The following is a 25,359-nucleotide window of genomic DNA, read 5'->3' as shown; positions in this document are numbered from 1 at the left end:
AGATATTGACAGGATGTTATTATATTTTGTAGGTGTTGTCCAGCAGTTTGAGTTTAATAATAGATATTGACAAGATGTTATTATATTTTGTAGGTTTTGTCCAGCAGTTTGAGTTTAATATTAGATATTGACAGGATGTTATCATATTTTGTAGGTGTTGTCCAGCAGTTTGAGTTTAATATTAGAGATTGAGAGGATGTTATCATATTTTGTAGGTTTTGTCCAGCAGTTTGAGTTTAATAATAGATATTGACAGGATGTTATTATATTTTGTAGGTGTTGTCCAGCAGTTTGAGTTTAATAATAGATATTGACAGGATGTTATCATATTTTGTAGGTTTTGTCCAGCAGTTTGAGTTTAATATTAGATATTGACAGGATGTTATCATATTTTGTAGTTTTTGTCCAGCAGTTTGAGTTTAATATTAGATATTGACAGGATGTTATTATAATTTGTAGGTTTTGTCCAGCAGTTTGAGTTTAATAATAGAGATTGACAGGATGTTATTATATTTTGTAGGTTTTGTCCAGCAGTTTGAGTTTAATAATAGATATTGACAGGATGTTATTATATTTTGTAGGTTTTGTCCAGCAGTTTGAGTTTAATATTAGATATTGACAGGATGTTATTATATTTTGTAGTTTTTGTCCAGCAGTTTGAGTTTAATAATAGATATTGACAGGATGTTATTATATTTTGTAGGTGTTGTCCAGCAGTTTGAGTTTAATATTAGATATTGACAGGATGTTATTATATTTTGTAGGTTTTGTCCAGCAGTTTGAGTTTAATAATAGAGATTGACAGGATGTTATTATATTTTGTAGGTTTTGTCCAGCAGTTTGAGTTTAATAATAGAGATTGACAGGATGTTATCATAATTTGTAGGTTTTGTCCAGCAGTTTGAGTTTAATAATAGATATTGACAGGATGTTATTATATTTTGTAGGTGTTGTCCAGCAGTTTGAGTTTAATAATAGATATTGACAGGATGTTATTATATTTTGTAGGTTTTGTCCAGCAGTTTGAGTTTAATAATAGAGATTGACAGGATGTTATTATATTTTGTAGGTTTTGTCCAGCAGTTTGAGTTTAATAATAGAGATTGACAGGATGTTATCATATTTTGTAGGTGTTGTCCAGCAGTTTGAGTTTAATAATAGAGATTGACAGGATGTTATCATAATTTGTAGGTTTTGTCCAGCAGTTTGAGTTTAATAATAGATATTGACAGGATGTTATTATATTTTGTAGGTGTTGTCCAGCAGTTTGAGTTTAATAATAGAGATTGACAGGATGTTATCATAATTTGTAGGTTTTGTCCAGCAGTTTGAGTTTAATAATAGATATTGACAGGATGTTATTATATTTTGTAGGTTTTGTCCAGCAGTTTGAGTTTAATAATAGAGATTGACAGGATGTTATTATATTTTGTAGGTTTTGTCCAGCAGTTTGAGTTTAATATTAGATATTGACAGGATGTTATTATATTTTGTAGGTGTTGTCCAGCAGTTTGAGTTTAATATTAGATATTGACAGGATGTTATTATATTTTGTAGTTTTTGTCCAGCAGTTTGAGTTTAATATTAGATATTGACAGGATGTTATTATATTTTGTAGGTTTTGTCCAGCAGTTTGAGTTTAATAGTTTAATAACAGAGATTGACAGGATGTTATTATATTTTGTAGGTGTTGTCCAGCAGTTTGAGTTTAATAATAGATATTGACAGGATGTTATTATAATTTGTAGGTTTTGTCCAGCAGTTTGAGTTTAATAATAGAGATTGACAGGATGTTATTATATTTTGTAGGTTTTGTCCAGCAGTTTGAGTTTAATAATAGAGATTAACAGGATGTTATTATATTTTGTAGTTTTTGTCCAGCAGTTTGAGTTTAATAATAGAGATTGACAGGATGTTATCATATTTTGTAGGTGTTGTCCAGCAGTTTGAGTTTAATATTAGATATTGACAGGATGTTATTATAATTTGTAGGTTTTGTCCAGCAGTTTGAGTTTAATAATAGATATTGACAGGATGTTATTATGTTTTGTAGGTTTTGTCCAGCAGTTTGAGTTTAATATTAGATATTGACAGGATGTTATTATATTTTGTAGGTTTTGTCCAGCAGTTTGAGTTTAATATTAGATATTGACAGGATGTTATTATATTTTGTAGGTTTTGTCCAGCAGTTTGAGTTTAATATTAGATATTGACAGGATGTTATTATAATTTGTAGGTTTTGTCCAGCAGTTTGAGTTTAATAATAGATATTGACAGGATGTTATTATATTTTGTAGGTTTTGTCCAGCAGTTTGAGTTTAATATTAGATATTGACAGGATGTTATTATATTTTGTAGGTTTTGTCCAGCAGTTTGAGTTTAATATTAGATATTGACAGGATGTTATTATAATTTGTAGGTTTTGTCCAGCAGTTTGAGTTTAATAATAGATATTGACAGGATGTTATTATGTTTTGTAGGTTTTGTCCAGCAGTTTGAGTTTAATATTAGATATTGACAGGATGTTATTATATTTTGTAGGTTTTGTCCAGCAGTTTGAGTTTAATATTAGAGATTGACAGGATGTTATTATAATTTGTAGGTTTTGTCCAGCAGTTTGAGTTTAATAATAGATATTGACAGGATGTTATTATAATTTGTAGGTGTTGTCCAGCAGTTTGAGTTAGCACAGTCATCTATGATGAAAAAATTATGGAGTGGTATAATGAGGTAAAGACCCACACAATTCAAACATGACACTTTCAAAGCCTGTATAAAAGTAAAAGATAAAATATGATTGCCAATGAGACTACTATCTACCAAAGATCATTGAATGAGGATGGAAACAACATCAGTACTGTCTTCAACACAACCAAAATCATAGTTGGCTAAATTGCCCTAAAAATGACAAAACAGACTAAAATGTTAACCTAGAAACATAGAAAATGATAGTATAAGTTTCAGGTTAAAGTTTTTTGTCAAGGTAGTTTTTGATAAAGTTGAAGTTCAATCATCTTTAAACTCAGTACACATGTTCCGTATGATAGGATTATTCTAATCTAAATGCTATATAAGATTTTTGACCCCAATTTCAGGGTCCACTGAACATAGAAAATAGTGCCAGTGGGCCATCCTTGTACTATGGACACATTTTTTTTTTAAAACAAATTTGGAAAGGAATTTGATATTTTCATAGCAAACTTTACTACAAAATTATATTGGGAACATCTACTTTTTGTCTTGCATTATCATAGAAATTAGAGCTTAAAATGCAGCAGTAGCAATGTTAATAACTATTCTGTAGAGCTTTACCTATAAAGAAAGAAATTAGAAAAACTAGATAATCCATATCTTATTTGGTCTGAATTTCAGTGTCGCATAATATATGTTCGTTTTCCTTGGCCTCATTTTCTGGGTTAATTGACTGCATTAAAATAGAAATATTCATGTCCCAAACACAGCAGAGGGGGCATTAAGTTTTACCCAAGTTTGTATGCATGTCAATTCGTTCTTTCAGAACATTACAGCATAAAAAGACCTACATTGTTGTCAAGCCTGCGACTTTTTGGATAGTGATCTGGTGGCTGCCGCTACGGCAGGGGTGTAAGCTAACTTCTTAAAAGCTTTATATTTTAAAAGGTTGAAGACCTGGATGCTTTATACTTTGTATGGATGCCTCATGTTACGAAGTTTTCTTCAGTCACATGTCCAATGACCTTAACCCCATTTTCATGGTTCAGTGACTACTTGAGAAAAAAAGATTTTTTGTAATGTTGAATTCTCTCTTATAAGTAATAGGATAACTATACTTGGTTTGTACCTTGCAAGGTCCTCATGCCCGTCAGACAGTTTTCACTTGACCTCAACCTCATTTCATAGATCAGTGAACAAGGTTAAGTTTTGGTTGTCAAGTCCATGTCTCAGATACTATGAGCAATAGGTCAAGTATATTTGGTGTATGGAAGGACTGTGAGGTGTACATGTCAAACTGGCAGGTGTCATCTGACTTTGACCCCATTTTCATGGTTCAGTGGTTATAGTTAAGTTGTTGTGTTTTGGTCTGTTTTTCTGATGGTGTATGCAATAGGTCAACTATGTTTGGTGTATGGAAATATTTTATGATCTATATGTCAGTCCCGCAGGTTTTATTTGACCTTGACCTCATTTTCACGGTTCATTGCTCACTGTTAAGTTTTTGTGTTTTGGTTTGTTTTTCTTAAACTATAGACAGTAGATCAACTATATTTGTTGTATATATGAAATGTTTGCTGTACATGCCTGCCTGGCAAGGTTCAATTGACCTTGACCTCATTTTTATGGTTCATTGGTCAATGTTTAGTTTTCTTGGTTAATGTAAAGTTTATGTGACAGTTGTAATAAAGATTTATATTTAGGACTATCAACATAATATCAATGAATAGTAAAGAAGGCGAGACATTTCAGCGTGTGCACTCTTGTTTTACTTAAGGAATGACTAATATTTTTCTGTCTATGAAGAAATAAAAAACAGCTTAGCAGTTAATTTAAAGTGTGCACAATACTTTTGATGTTATTTTGAATAGACAGAAAGAATATTGCAGTCATTCCTTATAATTTAATTCTAAATTCCATGTTAAACTGGTGTAAACATGTTAAAACGTTGATGACATCACGGTCACATATAGAAATTATGTCTAAGAGCTCATAGACAAAACACTGTCGACCAATCAGAAGACAGGTTACATCCAAAATTAAATTATAATAAAATGTCAATTGAAATGAATTCACTTATTAAAAAAGACGTTTAAACAAACACAAATAAACATACACTGAACAAATAAGTTTAATCTATGACACAATATAAATACAGTATTTAAACAGAAGAGGACAATATTTATGTCCCTTCTTTTAGTTTTGACCTCACCATCTCCAACAATGTTAAGGTCTCCTGTAATGACATGATAACCATAGGGAACATATCTAAAACTAGATGATTCATAGCTATATACAGTTTCAAGTGGAAGAAGCATTTATTTTCTATATTGAATCTGATCATACTGAAGTATTATTGAAAATCTAACTTCTGCTGGTTATTTTGTAACACTACAATATAAAAGGCAGTTCAGCATTATCAGAATATGTAGTTATTCCGCTATAGATGGTAGAGTCATTGAGTGTAATAGATGATTTAATACAATCTTTACTTCTAATTATCTATTCTTATAAATGAGAAGACCTCAATTTGTGTTTCTCTTCTCTTCCTTCCACAAGAAATTATTCCTCATGCCTCTGTATCCTATGGTACCATGGATAGTAAACTTACAATTCAGTGATTGTATCCTATGGTACCATGGATAGTAAACTTACAATTCAGTGATTGTATCCTATGGTACCATGGAGAGTAAACTTACAATTTAGTGATTGTATCCTATGGTTCCATGGATAGTAAACTTACAATTCAGTGATTGTATCCTATGGTACCATGGATAGTAAACTTACAATTCAGTGATTGTATCCTATGGTACCATGGATAGTAAACTTACAATTCAGTGATTGTATCCTATGGTACCATGGATAGTAAACTTACAATTTAGTGATTGTATCCTATGGTACCACGATAGTAAACTTACAATTCAGTGATTGTATCCTATGGTACCATGGATAGTAAACTTACAATTCAGTGATAGAAAAAAGCATACAGAAAAACGTGAAACAAATGAAATTATCAGAAAACAAAAAATAAAAGACTTTGTAAAAAGTCCTGGGGGCAAAAAAACATATTGTCCTGTCTCCAAGAACCTTTTTTACAAGTGACTTTTGATATCTTTCATGAAATTCTTCAGTCATATATTATTTTAACACAAATTCACCCTACAACAGTTTTACATACTTTCAACCACGCGCAAAATGTTATGAAACTTATACACAATGCTTATTTATTATCACAAAATGCAGATCAAGTTTGAATTTTGGTAACGTCACTTTAACCATTCTAGAGTTATGCCCCTTTATGAATGGAAAAATGGCAAATTATTTTTGTTTCCATTCTCTTACTTGAGTTTGCCTCAACCAAATGTTTTGAAACTTATACACAATGCTTATTACTACAAAATACAGATCAAGTTGAATTTTAATGGCGTTACTTACATCATTATCGAGTTATGCCCCTTTATAAATGGAAAAATTGCAGAATATTTAGTATCCGTTATGTAATAAAATTGAGAATGGAAATGGGGAATGTGTCAAAGAGACAACAACCCGACCAAATAAAAAAACAACAGCAGAAGGTCACCAACAGGTCTTCAATGTAGCGAGAAATTCTCGCACCCGGAGGCGTCCTTCAGCTGGCCCCTAAAAAAATATATACTAGTTCAGTGATAATGAACGCCATACTAATATCCAAATTGTACACAAGAAACTAAAATTTAAATAATACAAGACTAACAAAGGCCAGAGGCTCCTGACTTGGGACAGGCGCAAAAATGCGGCGGGGTTAAACATGTTTGTGAGATCTCAACCCTCCCCCTATACCTCTAACCAATGTAGAAAAGTAAAAGCATAACAATACGCACATTAAATTCAGTTCAAGAGAAGTCCGAGTCTGATGTCAGAAGATGTAACCAAAGAATATAAACAAAATGACAATAATACATAAATAACAACAGACTACAAGCAGTTAACTGACATGCCAGCTCCAGACTTCAGTTAAACTGACTGAAAGATTATGATTTCATCATATGAACATCAGGCACAATCCTTCCTGTAAGGGGTTTAGTATCATACCATCATAAGATATATGAGAAGAACATAACCTGTGTCATGCCAACAACTGTTTTTAGAATAAATGTGTTTAGTTCCGACGCAAAGACCTTGTATGTTGTCCCAACCAAACATTATGAGACCTATACAAAATACTTATGACCACAAAACTCAGATCGAGTACAAATTTGGCTTGTGTTGTGTCACTCATCGTTCTTGAGTTCAATGTCTCTTTATAAATTTGTATGTAAGCGGGGCATCATCTGTGTCCATGGGGACACATTCTCCATTTATTTATTACAGATAACAGATCAGCAAGGGTATATTTTAATGTTGATTTTTACTTTTATAAATACAAATACTCAAGATGATTTGGAGATTTCATGTACATGTAGTATATTAAAGACATGATTTGAATTTGTTCTAGAAGGATGAAAATTGGATAACCAAGTCAATACTGGCAGTAATAATTAACATATTTAACTTCATTAAAACTTGAACCTTTTATGCCATTTATTTCAGCAAAATCCTGAGTTGAACATTGCTCAACTCTATTGTTATAGTTTTCATTTTTAATTCTGTAACCTAACCTAAGTGTCCAATTTTAGGTTTTCATTCTTAATTCTGTAACCTAACCTAAGTGTCCAATTTTAGGTTTTCATTCTTAATTCTGTAACCTAACCTAAGTGTCCAATTTTAGGTTTTCATTCTTAATTCTGTAACCTAACCTAAGTGTCCAATTTTAGGTTTTCATTCTTAATTCTGTAACCTAACCTAAGTGTCCAATTTTAGGTTTTCATTCTTAATTCTGTAACCTAACCTAATTGTCTAATTTTAGAAGTAACCAAGATGTATCTGAATCCCCAACCAGTATCGTTGTACAGCCATTCAAAGGAGATCCCTATATATTTACAGTGTGTAGAGACTATAAACTGAGGATATGGTCAGCAAATGTAGGTTGAAAATACTCACTTTAATGCAGAGTTACTGCCCTTTGGCAAAGATTTTTTTTATTTATCATAATAATTTACAAATACCTAGCTTGTGATGAGAGCTTGTCACCATTTATTGGTTTTTGTTATCTAACTTATAATCCTTGCCTCAACTAAATGTTATTAAACTTATAAACAATGCTTTTAAATCAACTCAAGTACAAAGGAGTAAGTTAGGTAAGGGTCATATTTGGCCTCAATTATAAAGTTCATAGTTACAAGACAATAAATGTTTCAAGTTGCCTTAAAGACATGTGAGAAAGTGAAACAGAACTGTTTTTGTCAAAGTTATATTCTGACACGTGGATTTTAACATCCCGAAAAGGTCAAGATAAGGGATTTTGGTGAAATTTGACAAAATCATCTGGATTTCAACCAAATAAAGGACCAGGAAACATAGAGCACATGGGTCGACAAACTTAATATTCAAATAAGAGATGTGAAATGTCTTCAAAAACATTGCGCTCTATGTTTCCTGTCCAATAATCTAGGGAAATTTACCCATTTTCATTGATTTTTTCGTGAAAAATCTATATGAGTACAACTTGTGACGTCATAATGAACTGCAGAAATGTAAATTTTTCAACAATATGGCTCATTTCCTATCTAGTAACTGTATTAGCTATAATGTATTGGGATATTGGTTAATAAATTCGAATTTTAAATTTACGCTAAAAAAGGGGGCCATTTTAGGACCTTACCGAAAACATACTCCTTTGGATAGTGTCACTTTTACAGTTCTTGAGTTATTTCCCTTTACAATGTTATATGCAAGCAAGGGCATCATCTCTGTCCCATGGACACATTTCCCATTTATTTGTTTATTATTTGTTTTATTATGAAACATTATTGGATTAAACACATTTTTTGTAGAGATGTAAACTGGGGTGATTAACTCATAAATTGAATAAAAGTCATTATAATTCTTCAGCAAAAGATTCATGATTTTAAATTAACATTTGTTTGTGAAATGGCTTCTATATTAACCATCAAATGCACAGATGGTATTTTGTAACTAAGGAGTAAGCTGCTATTTTGACTTCCTAATAACCATTAATGTCCCATAAATGCAAAAGAATCTTTATCCAAAATAGCACCTACCCAGAAAATCTTCATTATAGGTATAATGAGATATTACCAGAATTTAAAGGGTACAAGTAATGAAAATAAGTTTCCCTTAAAAGTTTTTATTCGTATGACGTTGTCTTTTGCCATGACTTGAAATCATTCATGAAATTTCCACAAATTTTATACGAATTTAGATTTTATGAATTTTTAAAGCTTTATTGCATTTTTAGCTCACCTGTCCCGAAGGGACAAGTGAGCTTATGCCATCACTTGGCGTCCGTCGTCGTCCGTCGTCTGTCGTCCGTCGTCCGTCGTCTGTAGTCGTCTGTCGTCGTAAACTATTTCAAGAATCTTCTCCCCTGAAACTACTGGGCCAAATACTTTCAAACTTTAACTGAATGTTCCTTAGGGTATCTAATTTATAAATTGTATCCGAAGTTTTGATCTATCAACAAACATGGTCGCCATTGCTAAAAATAGAACATAGGGGTCAAATGAAGTTTTTGACTTATAACTCAAAAACCAAAGCATTTAGAGCAAATCTGACCTGGGGTAATATTGTTTATCAGGTCAAGATCTATTTGCCCTGAAATTTTCAGATGAATCAGACAACCTGTTGTTGGGTTGCTGCCCCTGAATTGATAATTTTAAGAAAAGTTTGCTGTTTTTGGTTATTATCTTGAATATTATTAAAGATAGAGATAAACTGTACACAACAATAATGTTCAGCAAAGTAAGATTTACAAATAAGTCAAATGACGGAAATGGTCAGTTGACCCCTTTAGGAGTTATTGCCCTTTATAGTCAATTTTTAACCATTTTTCGTAAATCTTAAAAATCTTTTACAAAATTCTTCTCCTCTGAAACTACTGGGCCAAATACTTCCAAACTTTAACTGAATGTTCCTTAGGGTATCTAGTTTGTAAATTGTATCCGAAGTTATGATCTATCAACAAACATGGTGGCCATTGCTAAAAATAGAACATAGGGGTCAAATGCAGTTTTTGGCTTATAACTCAAAAACCAAAGCATTAAGAGCAAATCTGACCTGGGGTTATATTGTTTATCAGGTCAAGATCTACAATGTATCTGCCCTGAAATTTTCAGATAAATCAGACAACCTGTTGTTGGGTTGCTGCCCCTGAATTGATAATTTTAAGGAAATTTTGCTGTTTTTGTTTATTATCTTGAATATAATTATAGATAGAAATAAACTGTAAACAGCAATGATGTTCAGCAAAGTAAGATCTTCAGTTAAGTCAATTTGACCAAAATTGTCAATTGACCCCTTAAGGAGTTATTGCCCTTTAAGGACTTTTTTCACAATTTCTTCATCATGTTGACTTACTTTAAAAAATCTTCTCCTTTGAAACTGCTGTATCAATTTCAGCCAAACTTAGGCTAAATCAGTTTCAGAGTATTTAGTATAAATTTTATATTTTATTTCCTTGTATGTCAAGAAACATAGCTACTATGGCTAAAATAGAACATAGAAGAAAATTATTATTTTTTTTGGCTTTTGAAGAAAATAGGACGATCCAAAAAACATTTAAATAAATTGAAAAGCCAAAATAATCATTGATGAGAGATTTAACCAAAAGAATTAAGGCATACCTGTCAATTCACCCGTTTTTTGCGGGTGACACCCGTTATTTTCACCTCTCACCCGGGAGTTTTTCTTTACCCGGCGGGTCCCGGGAATTTCTAACATTACCCTTTTCACCCGGATTTCTGACCGGAATTGTTTCCGGTATTTAGAAGTAATACGACCTTCGGTTTTATCGGTCTTTTTCAATGTAACCAAAAGTCAAAATGTAGGACTGTTTACCTGAGCTACGTAACGATATTTTCAACAAGCTACAAGATGAGTTCAGTGACTATCAGTTGACCCCATTAGATGAACTTCCACTTTGCACTTCCCCTGAAACTGACATTGGTACATTTTGGGGAGAAATGTCCAAGTTGCATGACATTTTTCTTAACAAGCCAAGATTTTTTGTTTTGTCAAAACTTGCTAAAACATTACTGGTTTTGCCAAACAGCAATGCAGACAGTGAGAGGGCATTTTCTTTAGTAAAGAAAATAGCTACAGAGTTTAGGGCTGATCTTAATAAGGATACACTGTGTGCTCTTCTTTCTTGTAAAATGAATACACATTTGCATTGCTATGAACTGAAACCAAGTGCAGTTCTTTTAAAGAATGCCAAGTCTGCTACTATGGAATATAACAATAGTCTGAAATAAACTTGTATACATGTTCTAACTGTTTCATATACATATTGACTATATAAATTATATGTAAACATATTTTTGTTCTTCAATTGAGCCCGCAAAATGTCGTACGCGTTATGACCTGAGATTTTTTTTCTCAATGCAGGTCATGACCTGACTTTTCATTTTCAGAGGTTGACAGGTATGTTAAGGTGAGCGATTCAGGCTCTTGAGAGCCTCTTGTTTCTTTTCTGTTATATATGTATATATACATTAAAATAGAAACAAACTGATAAGCTTTTCTTATGCCCCACCTTTGATAGTAGAATAAGTTCGTCCCACTTCAGGTTAAAGTTTTTGGTGAAGGTAGTTTTTGATGAAGTTGAAGTCCAATCAACTTGAAACTTAGTACACATGTTTCCTATGATATGATCTTTCTAAGTTTAATGCCAAATTAGATTTTTATCCCAATTTCACGGTCCACTGAACATAGAAAAAGATAGTGCGAGTGGGGCGTCCATGTACTTGGGACACATTCCGAAGGGCCAAGTGAGCTTTTCCCATCACTTGGCGTCCGTCGTTGTCCTCCGTCGTCGTTAACTTTTACAAAAATCTTCTCCTCTGAAACTACTGGGCCAAATGAAACCAATCTTGGCCACAATCATCATTGGGGTACCTAGTTTAAAAAATGTGTGTCGTGACCCGCCAAACCAAACAAGATGGCCGCCATGGCTAAAAATAGAACATAGGGGTAAAATGCAGTTTTTGGCTTATAACTCAAAAACCAAAGCATTTAGAGCAAATCTGACATGGGGTAAAACTGTTAATGAGGTCAAGATCTACCTGCCCTGAAATTTTCAGATGAATTGGACAACCTGTTGTTGGGTTGCTGCCCCTGAATCTGTAATTTTAGGGAAATTTGGCTGTTTTTGGTTATTATCTTGAATATTATTATAGATAGAGATAAACTGTAAACAGCAATAATGTTCAGCAAAGTAAGATTTACAAATAAGTCGCCAGGACCAAAATGGTCAGTTGACCCATTTAGAAGTTATTGCCCTTTAAAGTCAATTTTTAACCTTTTTTCGTAAATTTTATAGATCTTTTACAAAAATCTTCTCCTCTGAAACTGCTGGGCCAGATTAATCCAAACTTGGCAACAATCATCTTAAGGGTATTTCGTTTAAAAAATGTGTGGCGTGACCCGCCAAACCAACCAAGATTGCCACCATGGCTAAAAATAGAACATAGGGGTAAAACGCAGTTTTTGGGTTATAACTCAAAAACCAAAGCATTTAGAGCAAATCTGACATGGTTTTAAATTGTTCATCAGGTCATGTTCTATCTGCCCTGAAATTTTCAGATGAATCAGAGAACCCGTTGTTGGGTTGCTGTCCCTGAATTGGTAATTTTAAGAAAATTTTGCTGTTTTTGGTTATTAACTTGAATATTATTATAGATAGAGTTCAACTGTAAACAGCAAAAATGTTCAGCAAAGTAAGATTTACAAATAAGTCACATGACCATAATGGTCAATTGACCCCCTAAGGGGTTATTGTCCTTTATAGTCAATTTTTAACAATTTTCATAAAATTTGTAATTTTTTACTACCGGTTACATTTTCCACAGAAACTACTGGGCCAAGTTCATTATAGATAGTGATAATTGTAAGCAGCAAGATTGTTCAGTAAAGTAAGATGTACAAACATATCACCATCACCAAAACACAATTTTGTCATGAATCCATCTGCTTCCTTTGTTTAATATTCACATATACCAAGTTGAGCGACACAGGCTCTTTAGAGCCTCTAGTTATTCGTTGTATACCAATTTTCGTGGGTTTCATGGGTATAGTTGAACCACGAATTCAAATGTTCAACGAAGGTCATATTTTCAATAGGCTTTGTATAGGGAGATTGGCTAAAACACTAAATCAAATATCCACGAATATGCAAGTTTTCAGCAATCCACGAAAATTGATACCCACGAAAATAAATGAATCCACAGTATCATATAATAGTTTGAAAGTAAAAAGACACAATAGCTTAAAGTCATATGAATAATAAAGGCAACAGTAGTATACCGCTGTTCTAAACTCATAAATCCACGGACAAAAAAAAATCCGGGTAACAAACTAAAACTGAGGGAAACGCATTAAATATAAGAGGAGAACAACAACACAACATTAAAATGCAACACACACAGAAACCGACTAAGCATTAGACATAATCCTATTAGAATAACAAATATTGCATCAAAACCAAAAACATGGGATAGATAAGTACCAAGTAGCGAGTGACTGGAGAAAGATATTGTTTATTCAATTCTTGAACCAATGCATGTACATATATATATCATAAACTTAGTCTCCATTTTTTACGCATGTACCGGTATATCTTATAATCTTCAAAAAAATTCTCTTGGTTTCTTGTGAAGTCAACTGTCTTATGCTGTCAGCAGTTGCCTAATTTTGCACGAAATCATCATTTCAACTTTTAACAATGGTAATTTTTATGTTTTTAACGACCAAAATATAATCATGATGAAATATATTATCGTTTAAACCCATGAATATTTTTTGTCGCATTTTCTCAGGAACTACAATACAAGGATTTCTGAAATTTGGTTTCAGGGTTTATCTAAGTCAGCTATACCGTGTGATGCGATTTCAGATTGATCACTTGACAACTTCCTGTTTACCGAACACTTGTATAATTTTACACATGATTTCCAAGTTGAAAATTTTCGTCACACTTTTCTCAGGAACTACAATACAAGGATTTCTGAAATTTGGTTTCAGGATTTATATAACTCAGCTATACCGTGTGATGCGTTTTCCGATTCATCACTCGACAACTTCCTGTTTACTGAACACTTGCATATTTTTAAGCTATTTATATTATCCACTTGCGGCGGGGGTATCATCAGTGAGCAGTAGCTCGCAGTTTCACTTGTTAATACAGGTTTGACTGTATTATAAAATTGAGTTATATCATATAAATGTGCACACAGTTTTATTTATTCATCTTATTTTATTTCAGACATTTGAATGTGTTTTTGTTTTTAATATGTTGGATTTATGTCCAGAAAAGGCCCAGAATCACCCAACACCATGTAAGTAATTACATAGAACAGTCAACTCGATTATTTAAATCACATATCACTTAATCTAAGTATTACGAAAATTTAATAATTGGGTCATTAATTTTTGCATTATTTTTTTCTGCAGAAAAACAAATCTAATTTATTTGCACAACTTGACTAAAATTCGCCAACTGGATATGCTAAGCTTAAATTTTATTAATTTTGATATTTGTGTTACAGACCATTGGCTGAAATTAACATTTATCTTTAACTCTGAATCTAGAGAAAAGAAGATATAAAAGAATATTTAATATGTATGATTTACAAAATCTATGGATCTGTGAAATATGAGGAGCAATGTTGATTAAAGATAAAATGATTTGACAATGATTGATTTACCTTATTCATTTTATATTTTTACCATTTTTAGCTAACCTGGCCCACAAAGCCAAGTGAGCTTTTCTCATCACTTGGTGTCTGTTGTCCGCTGGCCGTCGTCAGTCGTCATTAACTTTTACACAAATCATCTCCTCTAAAACTACTGGGCCATTTAGTTGAGGTATTTAGTTTAAAAAATGTGTCTGGTGTCCCGGCTAATCAACCAAGATGGCCGCCATGGCTAAAATAGAACATAGGGGGTAAAATGTAGATTTTGGCTTATATCTCCGAAACCAAAGCATTTAGAGCAAATCTTACAATGTAAACATTTTCATTAGGTCAAGATCTAATCGCCCTGAAATTTTTAGACCATTCAGGCAACCAGTTGTTGGGTCACTGCCCCTGAATTGGTAATTTTAAGTAAATTTTGCAGCTTTTGGTTATTATCTTGAATATAATTATAGAAAGAGATAAATTGTGAACAGCAATTATGTGCAGCAAGACCTAAAAATAGGTCAACATGACCAAAATGGTCAATTTATCCTTGAAGGAGTTATTGCCCTTTACAGTCTATTTTAAACAATTTTCATAAATTTTGTAAATTTTTACAAAATGTTTTCAACTATAACTACTGGGCCAAGTTCATAATAGATAGAGGTAAGCAGCAAGAATGTTCAGTGAAGTAAGATGTACAAACACATCACAATCACCAAAACACAATTTTGTCATGAATCCATCTGTGTCCTTAGTTTAATATGCACATAGACCAAGTTGAGTGACACAGGCTCTTTAGAGCCTCTAGTTATTGATATCACAACCTAGACATTTGGTTGACAATAACTTTAGTGTAAGTAAATAGAAATCTATAAAATTTAAACAGAATGTTTAAGACTCAAAAAGACTTAGATAAGTAGGATAAAAAACCCATTAAAGTGCCATGGACAAACAAGCCAATAAAGTGCAATGGACAAACAAGCCATTAAGTGCCATAAACAAACAAGCCATTAAAGTGCCATGGACAAACAACCCATTAAAGTGCCATGAACAAACAACCCATTAAAATGCCATGGACCAACAAGCCATTAAAGTGCCATGGACAAACAAGCCATTAAAGTGCCATGGACAAACAAGCCAATAAAGTGCCATGGACAAACAAGCCATTAAAGTGCCATGGACAAACAACCCATTAAAGTGCCATGGACAAACAACCCATTAAAGTGCCATGGACAAACAAGCCATTAAAGTGTCATGGACAAACAAGCCATTAAAGTGCAATGGACAAACAAGCCATTAAAGTGCCATGGACAAACAAGCCAATAAAGTGCCATGGACGAACAAGCCATTAAAGTGCCATGGATGAACAAGCCATTAAAGTGCCATGGACAAACAACCCATTAAAGTGCCATGGACAAACAACCCATTAAAGTGCAATGGACAAACAATCCATTAAAGTGCCATAAACAAACAAGCCATTAAAGTGCCATGGACAAACTAGCCATTAAAGTGTCATGGACAAACAAGCCATTAAAGTGCAATGGACAAACAAGCCATTAAAGTGCCATGGACAAACAAGCCATTAAAGTGCAATGGACAAACAAGCCATTAAAGTGCCATGGATGAACAAGCCATTAAAGTGTCATGGACAAACAAGCCATTAAAGTGCCATGGACAAACAAGCCATTAAAGTGCCATGGACAAACAAGCCATTAAAGTGCCATGGACAAACAAGCCATTAAAGTGCCATGGACAAACAAGCCATTAAAGTGCCATGGACAAACAACCCATTAAAGTGCCATGGACAAACAAGCCATTAAAGTGCCATGGACAAACAAGCCATTAAAGTGCCATGGACAAACAACCCATTAAAGTGCCATGGACAAACAACCCATTAAAGTGCCATGGACAAACAAGCCATTAAAGTGCCATGGACAAACAAGCCATTAAAGTGCCATGGACAAACAACCCATTAAAGTGCCATGGACAAACAAGCCATTAAAGTGCCATGGACAAACAAGCCATTAAAGTACAAACAAGCCATTAAAGTGCCATGGACAAACAAGCCATTAAAGTGCCATGGACAAACAAGCCAATAGAGTGCCATGGACAAACAAGCCATTAAAGTGCCATGGACAAACAACCCATTAAAGTGCCATGGACAAACAACCCATTAAAGTGCCATGGACAAACAAGCCATTAAAATGCCATGGACAAACTAGCTATTAAAGTGCCATGGACAAACAAGCCATTAAAGTGCCATGGACAAACAAGCCATTAAAGTGCCATGGACAAACAAGCCATTAAAGTGCCATGGACAAACAAGCCATTAAAGTGCCATGGACAAACAAGCCATTAAAGTGCCATGGACAAACAAGCCATTAAAGTGCCATGGACAAATAAGCCAATAAAGTGCCATGGACAAACAAGCCATTAAAGTGCCATGGACAAACAAGCCATTAAAGTGTCATGGACAAACAAGCCATTAAAATGCCATGGACAAACTAGCCATTAAAGTGCCATGGACAAACAAGCCATTAAAGTGCCATGGACAAACAAGCCAATAAAGTGCCATGGACAAACAAGCCATTAAAGTGCCATGGACAAACAAGCCATTAAAGTGCAATGCACAAACAAGCCATTACAGTGCAGTAAAGTTCTCTACCACTTTGATATGTATTTTTAACAACAGTGATCAAGGAATTTACTATTTCATGAAATGTATTTTTATTTCTATCCACGAAAAATTGATACCCACACATTAACATGACTGCACTGTTAGTCCTTCTTGCATTAAAACAACTTTATTTAAAGAGACACAAATGCATTTGACTTTGAAATCATTGTATTAATTACGTCTAAAATGTTTGTTATTTCATAGATTATTTCATAGATTATTATGAGTTATAGGATTTAAAAAAGGATCCAATCTTTGTTTCTTTTCCTGTACTTGAATACATCTTTTTTTCTAGGTGCAGGGCATTTAATACGGAAAGTTCTCAGCAATGATGACAGCAACCTTAGATTTAGTGTATATTTGAATTTTCCCAATGGAAATCAGGTAATTGATATAAATATCTTTACATTTACAAGGGTGATATAAGTCAATCCCTAGAATAACATGTTGTGGGGGAAATACTGTGTGTCTGTCCGTATGTCCGTCTGTACATCATCAACATATATAAATTTTAGATTTAGCATTTCTGAGTTTTTGGTTTTATCATTACAAAAAGGGGGACTTTCCAGGTTTCAGACATAACTCAAAAACATTTTCACCAATTTGCAAGAAACTTCATATGAGCCTTTCCAATTTTATAAACTTTTGATCTTACATTTCTCATTTATGGGGTTTTATTCATTACAAAAAGGGCGTTTTTCCAGTTTTTGTACAATAGCTCAAAAATGCTTTTGAGCAGTTTTCTTTAAATTTTGGTGAATTGTTTATATTTATTAACTTATTAGCTCTCTTTTGATTTTTTGATAAATTTCAGATTTTACATTTACTAGTTATGGGGTTTTATTAAAAAAAAAAGGGTTTTCTCAGTTTTCAGTCAATATCCTTAATGCTTTGAGCAGTTTTCATTAAACTTTGGTGACTGATTTATATCTAAAAAAGATTTATATCTAAAAATGATAACCTCCCATTAGTTTTTGTTGAGTCAGGGATTTTGTTGAGCCAGGGACTTTTGTCATAAGGATAGTGATCTGGCGGCTGCGGTGTAAGCTAACTTCTTAAAAGCTTTATATTTTAGAAGCTGGAAGACCTGGTGACTTCATACTTTGTATATGGATGCCTCATTTTCATGGTTCAGTGACTACTTGAAAAAAGTTAAGATTTTGCGTAATGTTAAATTTCTCTTATTATAAGTATAAGATAACCAGGGTTTCCCCTGGGTCAACTATTTTTTTTGCCACCTCTTTCGCCAAAAATATATTTTTCGCCACTTTATTATTTTTTTCGCCAAGTCACATAAATATATTTTTCGTTTAACATTTACCTTTTTAGCTCACCTGGCCCGAAGGGCCAAGTGAGCTTTTCCCATCACTTTGCGTCCGGCGTCCGTCGTCGTCCGTCGTCCGGCGTCCGTCGTCGTTGTTAACTTTTACAAAAATCTTCTCCTCTGAAACTACTGGGCCAAATTAAACCAAACTTGGCCACAATCATCATTGGGGTATCTAGTTTAAAAAATGTGTTGCGTGACCCGGTCAACCAACCAAGATGGCCGCCACGGCTAAAAATAGAACATAGGGGTAAAATGCAGTTTTTGGCTTATAACTCAAAAACCAAAGCATTTAGAGGAAATCTGACATGGGGTAAAAATGTTTATCAGGTCAAGATCTATTTGCCCTGAAATTTTCAGATGAATCGGTCAACCCGTTGTTGGGTTGCTGCCCCTCAAGTGGTAATTTTGTGGAAATTTTGCAGTTTTTGGTTATTATCTTGAATATTATTATAGATAGAGATAAACTGTAAACAGTAATAATGTGTAGCAAAGTAGGATTTACAAATAAGTCAACATGACCGAAATGGTCAGTTGACCCGTTTAGGAGTTATTGCCCTTTATAGTCAATTTTTAACCATTTTTCGTAAATCTTAGTTATCTTTTACAAAAATCTTCTCCTCTGAAACTACTGGGCCAAATTGAACCAAACTTGGCCACAATCATCATTGGGGTATCTAGTTTAAAAAATGTGTGGCGTGACCCGGTCAACCAACCAAGATGGCCGCCACGGCTAAAAATAGAACATAGGGGTAAAATGCAGTTTTTGGCTTATAACTCAAAAACCAAAGCATTTAGAGGAAATCTGACATGGGGTAAAAATGTTTATCAGGTCAAGATCTATTTGCCCTGAAATTTTCAGATGAATCGGTCAACCCTTTGTTGGGTTGCTGCCCCTGAATTGGTAATTTTGTGGAAATTTTGCAGTTTTTGGTTAATATCTTGAATATTATTATAGATAGAGATAAACTGTAAACAGCAATAATGTTTAGCAAAGTAGGATTTACAAATAAGTCAGCATGACAGACATGGTCAGTTGACCCGTTTAGGAGTTATTGCCCTTTATAGTCAATTTTTAACCATTTTTCGTAAATCTTAGTTATCTTTTACAAAAATCTTCTCCTCTGAAACTACTGGGCCAAATTAATCCAGACTTGGCAATAATCATCTTTGGGGTATCTAGTTTAAAAAATGTGTCCGGTGACCCGACTATCAAATCAAGATGGCCGCCACAGCTAAAAATAGAACATAGGGTTAAAATGCAGTTTTTGGCTTATAACTCAAAAACCAAAGCATTTAGAGCAAATCCAACACGGGGTAAAATTATTAATCAGATCAAGATCTATCTGCCCTATAATTTTCAGATGAATCTGACAACCCATTGTTGGGTTGCTGCCCCTGAATCGGTAATTTTAAGGAAATTTTGCTGTTTTTGGTTATTATCTTAAATTTTATTATAGATAGAGATATCTGTAAACAGCAATTATGTTCAGCAAAGTAAGATTTACAAATAAGTCAACATGACCGAAATGGTCAATTGACCCCCTAAGGAGTTATTGTCCTTTATAGTAAATTTTTAACAATTTTCATAAAATTTGTAAATTTTTATTAACATTTTCCACTGAAACTGCTGGGCCAAGTTCATTATAGATAGAGATAAATGTAAGCAGCAAGACTAGTAAAGTAAGATTTACAAACACATCACCATCACCAAAACACAATTTTGTCATGAATCCATCTGCTTCCTTTGTTTATAATTCACATAGACCAAGGTGAGCGACACAGGCTCTTTGGAGCCTCTAGTTTTTCTACCCCCCTCCCTTAAATAAGATGATTTGGCCCCATTGTGTCTTTGATTATTCTCGCAAACTTATCTAAAGTCTACATTTTAATGAATAAATACTTTACTTTAAAACAACAGAATTTTTTAAACTTAAAAGGGAAAAATTTTCATTGTATTTTAAACAACTTTTCTAAATGAGGGGCAACTATACTTTTATATTTTTCCTTTTTTAACTTTTATTAATAAAGAAGATGTAAGTCCTGGAATATAACAAACTAATGGCAGGTTTTTACCATATAATACCAGTGTAGTTCGTAGGGAATGTTTCTTTAAAAGAAAATACTGATGTGCACTTTTGTATTAAGAAGTGGTTTTTACAACAAAACAAAAGCTGATCACATGAAATTGATCCTTCATTTCATGTGTAGTCATTACATTGAAGGGTTACTCTCATTCGAGGGGTTAAATTGTTCCCAACCTTTTTGATAGATTTCTTCATAAGGACAGTTTTCTTTTCTTGACCATCGTAAGTGAAAAAGTTGAGACTTAAAACTATGCTTGAGACACGTGTGTCGCTCAAAGGACTTTAAAGTAGTATTAAAGTAAAAATTATTAAAGTTTTAAATCAGAAGAAGGACTGGAAGGTGTACATGTCCAACTGACAGGTGTCATCTGACCTTGACCTCATTTTCATGGTTCAGTGATTATAGTTAAGTTTTTGTCTGTTTTTCATATACTGTATGCAATAGATATACTATATTTGGTGTATGGAATGATTGTAAGGTGTACATGTCTAGCTGGTATGTGTCATCTGACCTTGACCTCACTTTTATGGTTCAGTGGTCAAAGTTAAGTTTTTGAGTTTTGATCTTTTTATCTAATACTATATGCAATATTTGGTGTTTAAAAATATTTTATGATCTATATATCAGTTGCTCAGATTGCTCAGTGTTAAGTTTTTGTGTTTTGGTCTGTTTTTTTTAAAAAACTTTTAGCAATAGGTCAATTATATTTGTTGTATGGAAGAATAACTGCTGTCATTAGGGAATTGTGATTTTAAAAGTACCCACAGAACAAACATTTGTTCTAGTTTATCTTGCTTAATAACCATTAAAGAAGAAGCTTGATGAAATTTAATAGTGCTAAGATACAGGCGATCCCCTCTATCTGGTAAATGTTGCCATAAAGGCACATATTAGTAAGGAACTTTTTCGATGAATGACCTAACTCAAAAGTTATCTTTTCTAAAAGAACTAAAATACACAATTACAAAAGTCTGCAAAAGAAGTTTAAAATTATAAAGTTAGAATTAAATTAAGAAAAATGTTTTGGGATCTTCTATCAACAAGAGATAGATATAGGAAGATGTGGTGTGAGTGCCAATGAGACAACTCTCCATCCAAATAACAATTTAAAAATAAGTAAACCATCATAGGTCAATGTATGGCCTTCAACACGGAGCCTTGGCTCACACCGAACTACAAGCTATAAAGGGCCCCAAAATTACTAGTATAAAACCATTCAAACGGGAAAAACAACAGTCTAATCTATATAAAAAAAACAAGAAACGAGAAACACATATATATTACATCAGTTTCCTGACTTAGGACAGGTGCAAACATTTGCAGCCGGATAAAAGGTTTTAATGGATCCAAACCTTTTCCCTTTTTCTTAAACAATAGCATAACATCACAACATAGAAAAACACACTATAAAATATCAATTGGCAAACTTAACTCAATCAAAAAAGTAAATTAATACACAATGAACGAATAAATTTGATCTGCGATATCTGATTGCAAATGCACAGTTAATAAAATATTAGAGACAAACATTCAAGACCAAAAGCAAACAAACAAGTTCAAACAAAGCCATGGCAAGACACCACTGAGAAATATTTAACCCTTCGAAAATATTGATCAATATTCACTTTCGAGAAAAATCGGTTTTAAAAAAAATAATTTAAATCTTGAAGTTTATACACATGGAGTAAGAATAAGTGAAAAATTGAAGATATTACAAATAATCAAAGCTGGTATACAGACGAGATCCATATAAATATGAAATAACAAAAAAGCATTATAAACAGTATCAACAGGTCGAATTAATAGTTGTTTTATGTAATCACAAACTACAGACTCCCAATAGAAGTTCAGAATAATATGTCATCTTGGTCATCTTGGAAGTCATAAAGTGTGTAAACAAACTTGTGGGTCCTCCTGTCTAAAATTATCATTAATTTGAAACCACTGTATTGTATATAGATAGATAGAAAATCTTTTCAAATTAGAGCCACAAGGTTTGCACTTAAAATGTTTTTCTTTTTTAGTTTGTTCACATACAGCCAGATGTAGGAAGAATGCATGTTCATCACATAGAAACAATTAGTGGAAATGAGGTAAGATTAAATGGTGATCATGTACTGGAATAGGTAATTATAGGACATGTACTGGAATAGGTAATTATAGGACATGTATTGGAATAGATAATTATAGGACATGTATTGGAATAGGTAACTATAGGACATGTATTGGAATAGTTAATTATAGGACATGTACTGGAATAGGTAATTATAGGACATGTATTGGAATAGGTAATTATAGGACATGTACTGGAATAGGTAATTATAAGACATGTACTGGAATAGGTAATTATAGGACATGTACTGGAATAGGTAATTATAGGACATGTAATGGAATAGGTAATTATAGGACATGTATTGGAATAGTTAATTATAGGACATGTACTGGAATAGGTAATTATAGGACATGTATTGGAATAGGTAATTATAGGACATGTATTGGAATAGGTAATTATAGGACATGTATTGGAATAGGTAATTATAGGACATGTACTGGAATAGGTAATTATAGGACATGTATTGGAATAGGTAATTATAGGACATGTACTGGAATAGGTAATTATAGGACATGTATTGGAATAGGTAATTATAGGACATGTACTGGAATAGGTAATTATAGGACATGTATTGGAATAGGTAATTATAGGACATGTACTGGAATAGGTAATTATAGGACATGTATTGGAATAGGTAATTATAGGACATGTACTGGAATAGGTAATTATAGGACATGTATTGGAATAGGTAATTATAGGACATGTACTGGAATAGGTAATTATAGGACATGCCACTGGAATAGGTAATTATAGGACATGTATTGGAATAGGTAATTATAGGACATGTATTGGAATAGGTAATTATAGGACATGCCACTGGAATAGGTAATTATAAGACATGTACTGGAATAGGTAATTATAGGACATGTACTGGAATAGGTAATTATAGGACATGTATTGGAATAGGTAATTATAGGACATGTACTGGAATAGGTAATTATAGGACATGCCACTGGAATAGGTAATTATAAGACATGTACTGGAATAGGTAATTATAGGACATGTACTGGAATAGGTAATTATAGGACATGTATTGGAATAGGTAATTATAGGACATGTACTGGAATAGGTAATTATAGGACATGTATTGGAATAGGTAATTATAGGACATGTACTGGAATAGGTAATTATAGGACATGTACTGGAATAGGTAATTATAGGACATGTACTGGAATAGGTAATTATAGGACATGTATTGGAATAGGTAATTATAGGACATGCCACTGGAATAGGTAATTATAAGACATGTACTGGAATAGGTAATTATAGGACATGTACTGGAATAGGTAATTATAGGACATGTACTGGAATAGGTAATTATAGGACATGTATTGGAATAGGTAATTATAGGACATGCCACTGGAATAGGTAATTATAGGACATGTATTGGAATAGTTAATTATAGGACATGTATTGGAATAGGTAATTATAGGACATGTACTGGAATAGGTAATTATAGGACATGTATTGGAATAGGTAATTATAGGACATGCCACTGGAATAGGTAATTATAAGACATGTACTGGAATAGGTAATTATAGGACATGTACTGGAATAGGTAATTATAGGACATGTATTGGAATAGGTAATTATAGGACATGCCACTGGAATAGGTAATTATAAGACATGTACTGGAATAGGTAATTATAGGACATGTACTGGAATAGGTAATTATAGGACATGTATTGGAATAGGTAATTATAGGACATGTACTGGAATAGGTAATTATAGGACATGTATTGGAATAGGTAATTATAGGACATGTACTGGAATAGGTAATTATAAGACATGTACTGGAATAGGTAATTATAGGACATGTACTGGAATAGGTAATTATAGGACATGTATTGGAATAGGTAATTATAGGACATGTATTGGAATAGGTAATTATAGGACATGTACTGGACTAGGTAGTTATAGGACATGTATTGGAATAGGTAATTATAGGACATGTATTGGAATAGGTAATTATAGGACATGTACTGGAATAGGTAATTATAGGACATGTACTGGAATAGGTAATTATAGGACATGTACTGGAATAGGTAATTATAGGACATGTACTGGACTAGGTAGTTATAGGACATGTATTGGAATAGGTAATTATAGGACATGTATTGGAATAGGTAATTATAGGACATGTACTGGAATAGGTAATTATAGGACATGTACTGGAATAGGTAATTCTAGGACATGTACTGGAATAGGTAATTATAGGACATGTACTGGAATAGGTAATTATAAGACATGTACTGGAATAGGTAATTATAGGACATGTACTGGAATAGGTAATTATAGGACATGTACTGGAATAGGTAATTATAGGACATGTATTGGAATAGGTAATTATAGGACATGTACTGGAATAGGTAATTATAAGACATGTACTGGAATAGGTAATTATAGGACATGTACTGGAATAGGTAATTATAGGACATGTATTGGAATAGGTAACTATAGGACATGTATTGGAATAGGTAATTATAGGACATGTACTGGAATAGGTAATTATAGGACATGTACTGGAATAGGTAATTATAGGACATGTATTGGAATAGGTAATTATAGGACATGTATTGGAATAGGTAATTATAGGACATGTATTGGAATAGGTAATTATATGACATGTATTGGAATAGGTAATTATAGGACATGTACTGGAATAGGTAATTATAGGACATGTATTGGAATA

The 25,359-nt window shown here is 33.1% G+C and overlaps 1 protein-coding gene across 1 annotated transcript in view; it reads left to right on the top strand.

Annotated features, from left to right (window-relative positions):
• The window catches only part of LOC134683337 (nuclear pore complex protein Nup160-like), a 252,121-nt gene that overhangs the window by 44,462 nt on the left and 182,300 nt on the right, over positions 1 to 25,359 (top strand). The window contains exons 5-9 of the mRNA XM_063542579.1: positions 2,664 to 2,730; positions 7,577 to 7,691; positions 14,051 to 14,123; positions 17,438 to 17,526; positions 22,579 to 22,647. Of these exons, the coding sequence (XP_063398649.1) occupies positions 2,664 to 2,730; positions 7,577 to 7,691; positions 14,051 to 14,123; positions 17,438 to 17,526; positions 22,579 to 22,647 (413 nt within the window). The remainder of the gene's footprint in view (positions 1 to 2,663; positions 2,731 to 7,576; positions 7,692 to 14,050; positions 14,124 to 17,437; positions 17,527 to 22,578; positions 22,648 to 25,359) is intronic.

This window comes from Mytilus trossulus, chromosome 9, assembly GCF_036588685.1.
Source record: "Mytilus trossulus isolate FHL-02 chromosome 9, PNRI_Mtr1.1.1.hap1, whole genome shotgun sequence".
NCBI lineage: Eukaryota > Metazoa > Mollusca > Bivalvia > Mytilida > Mytilidae > Mytilus > Mytilus trossulus.
This window is presented reverse-complemented; position numbering and strand designations above follow the sequence as displayed.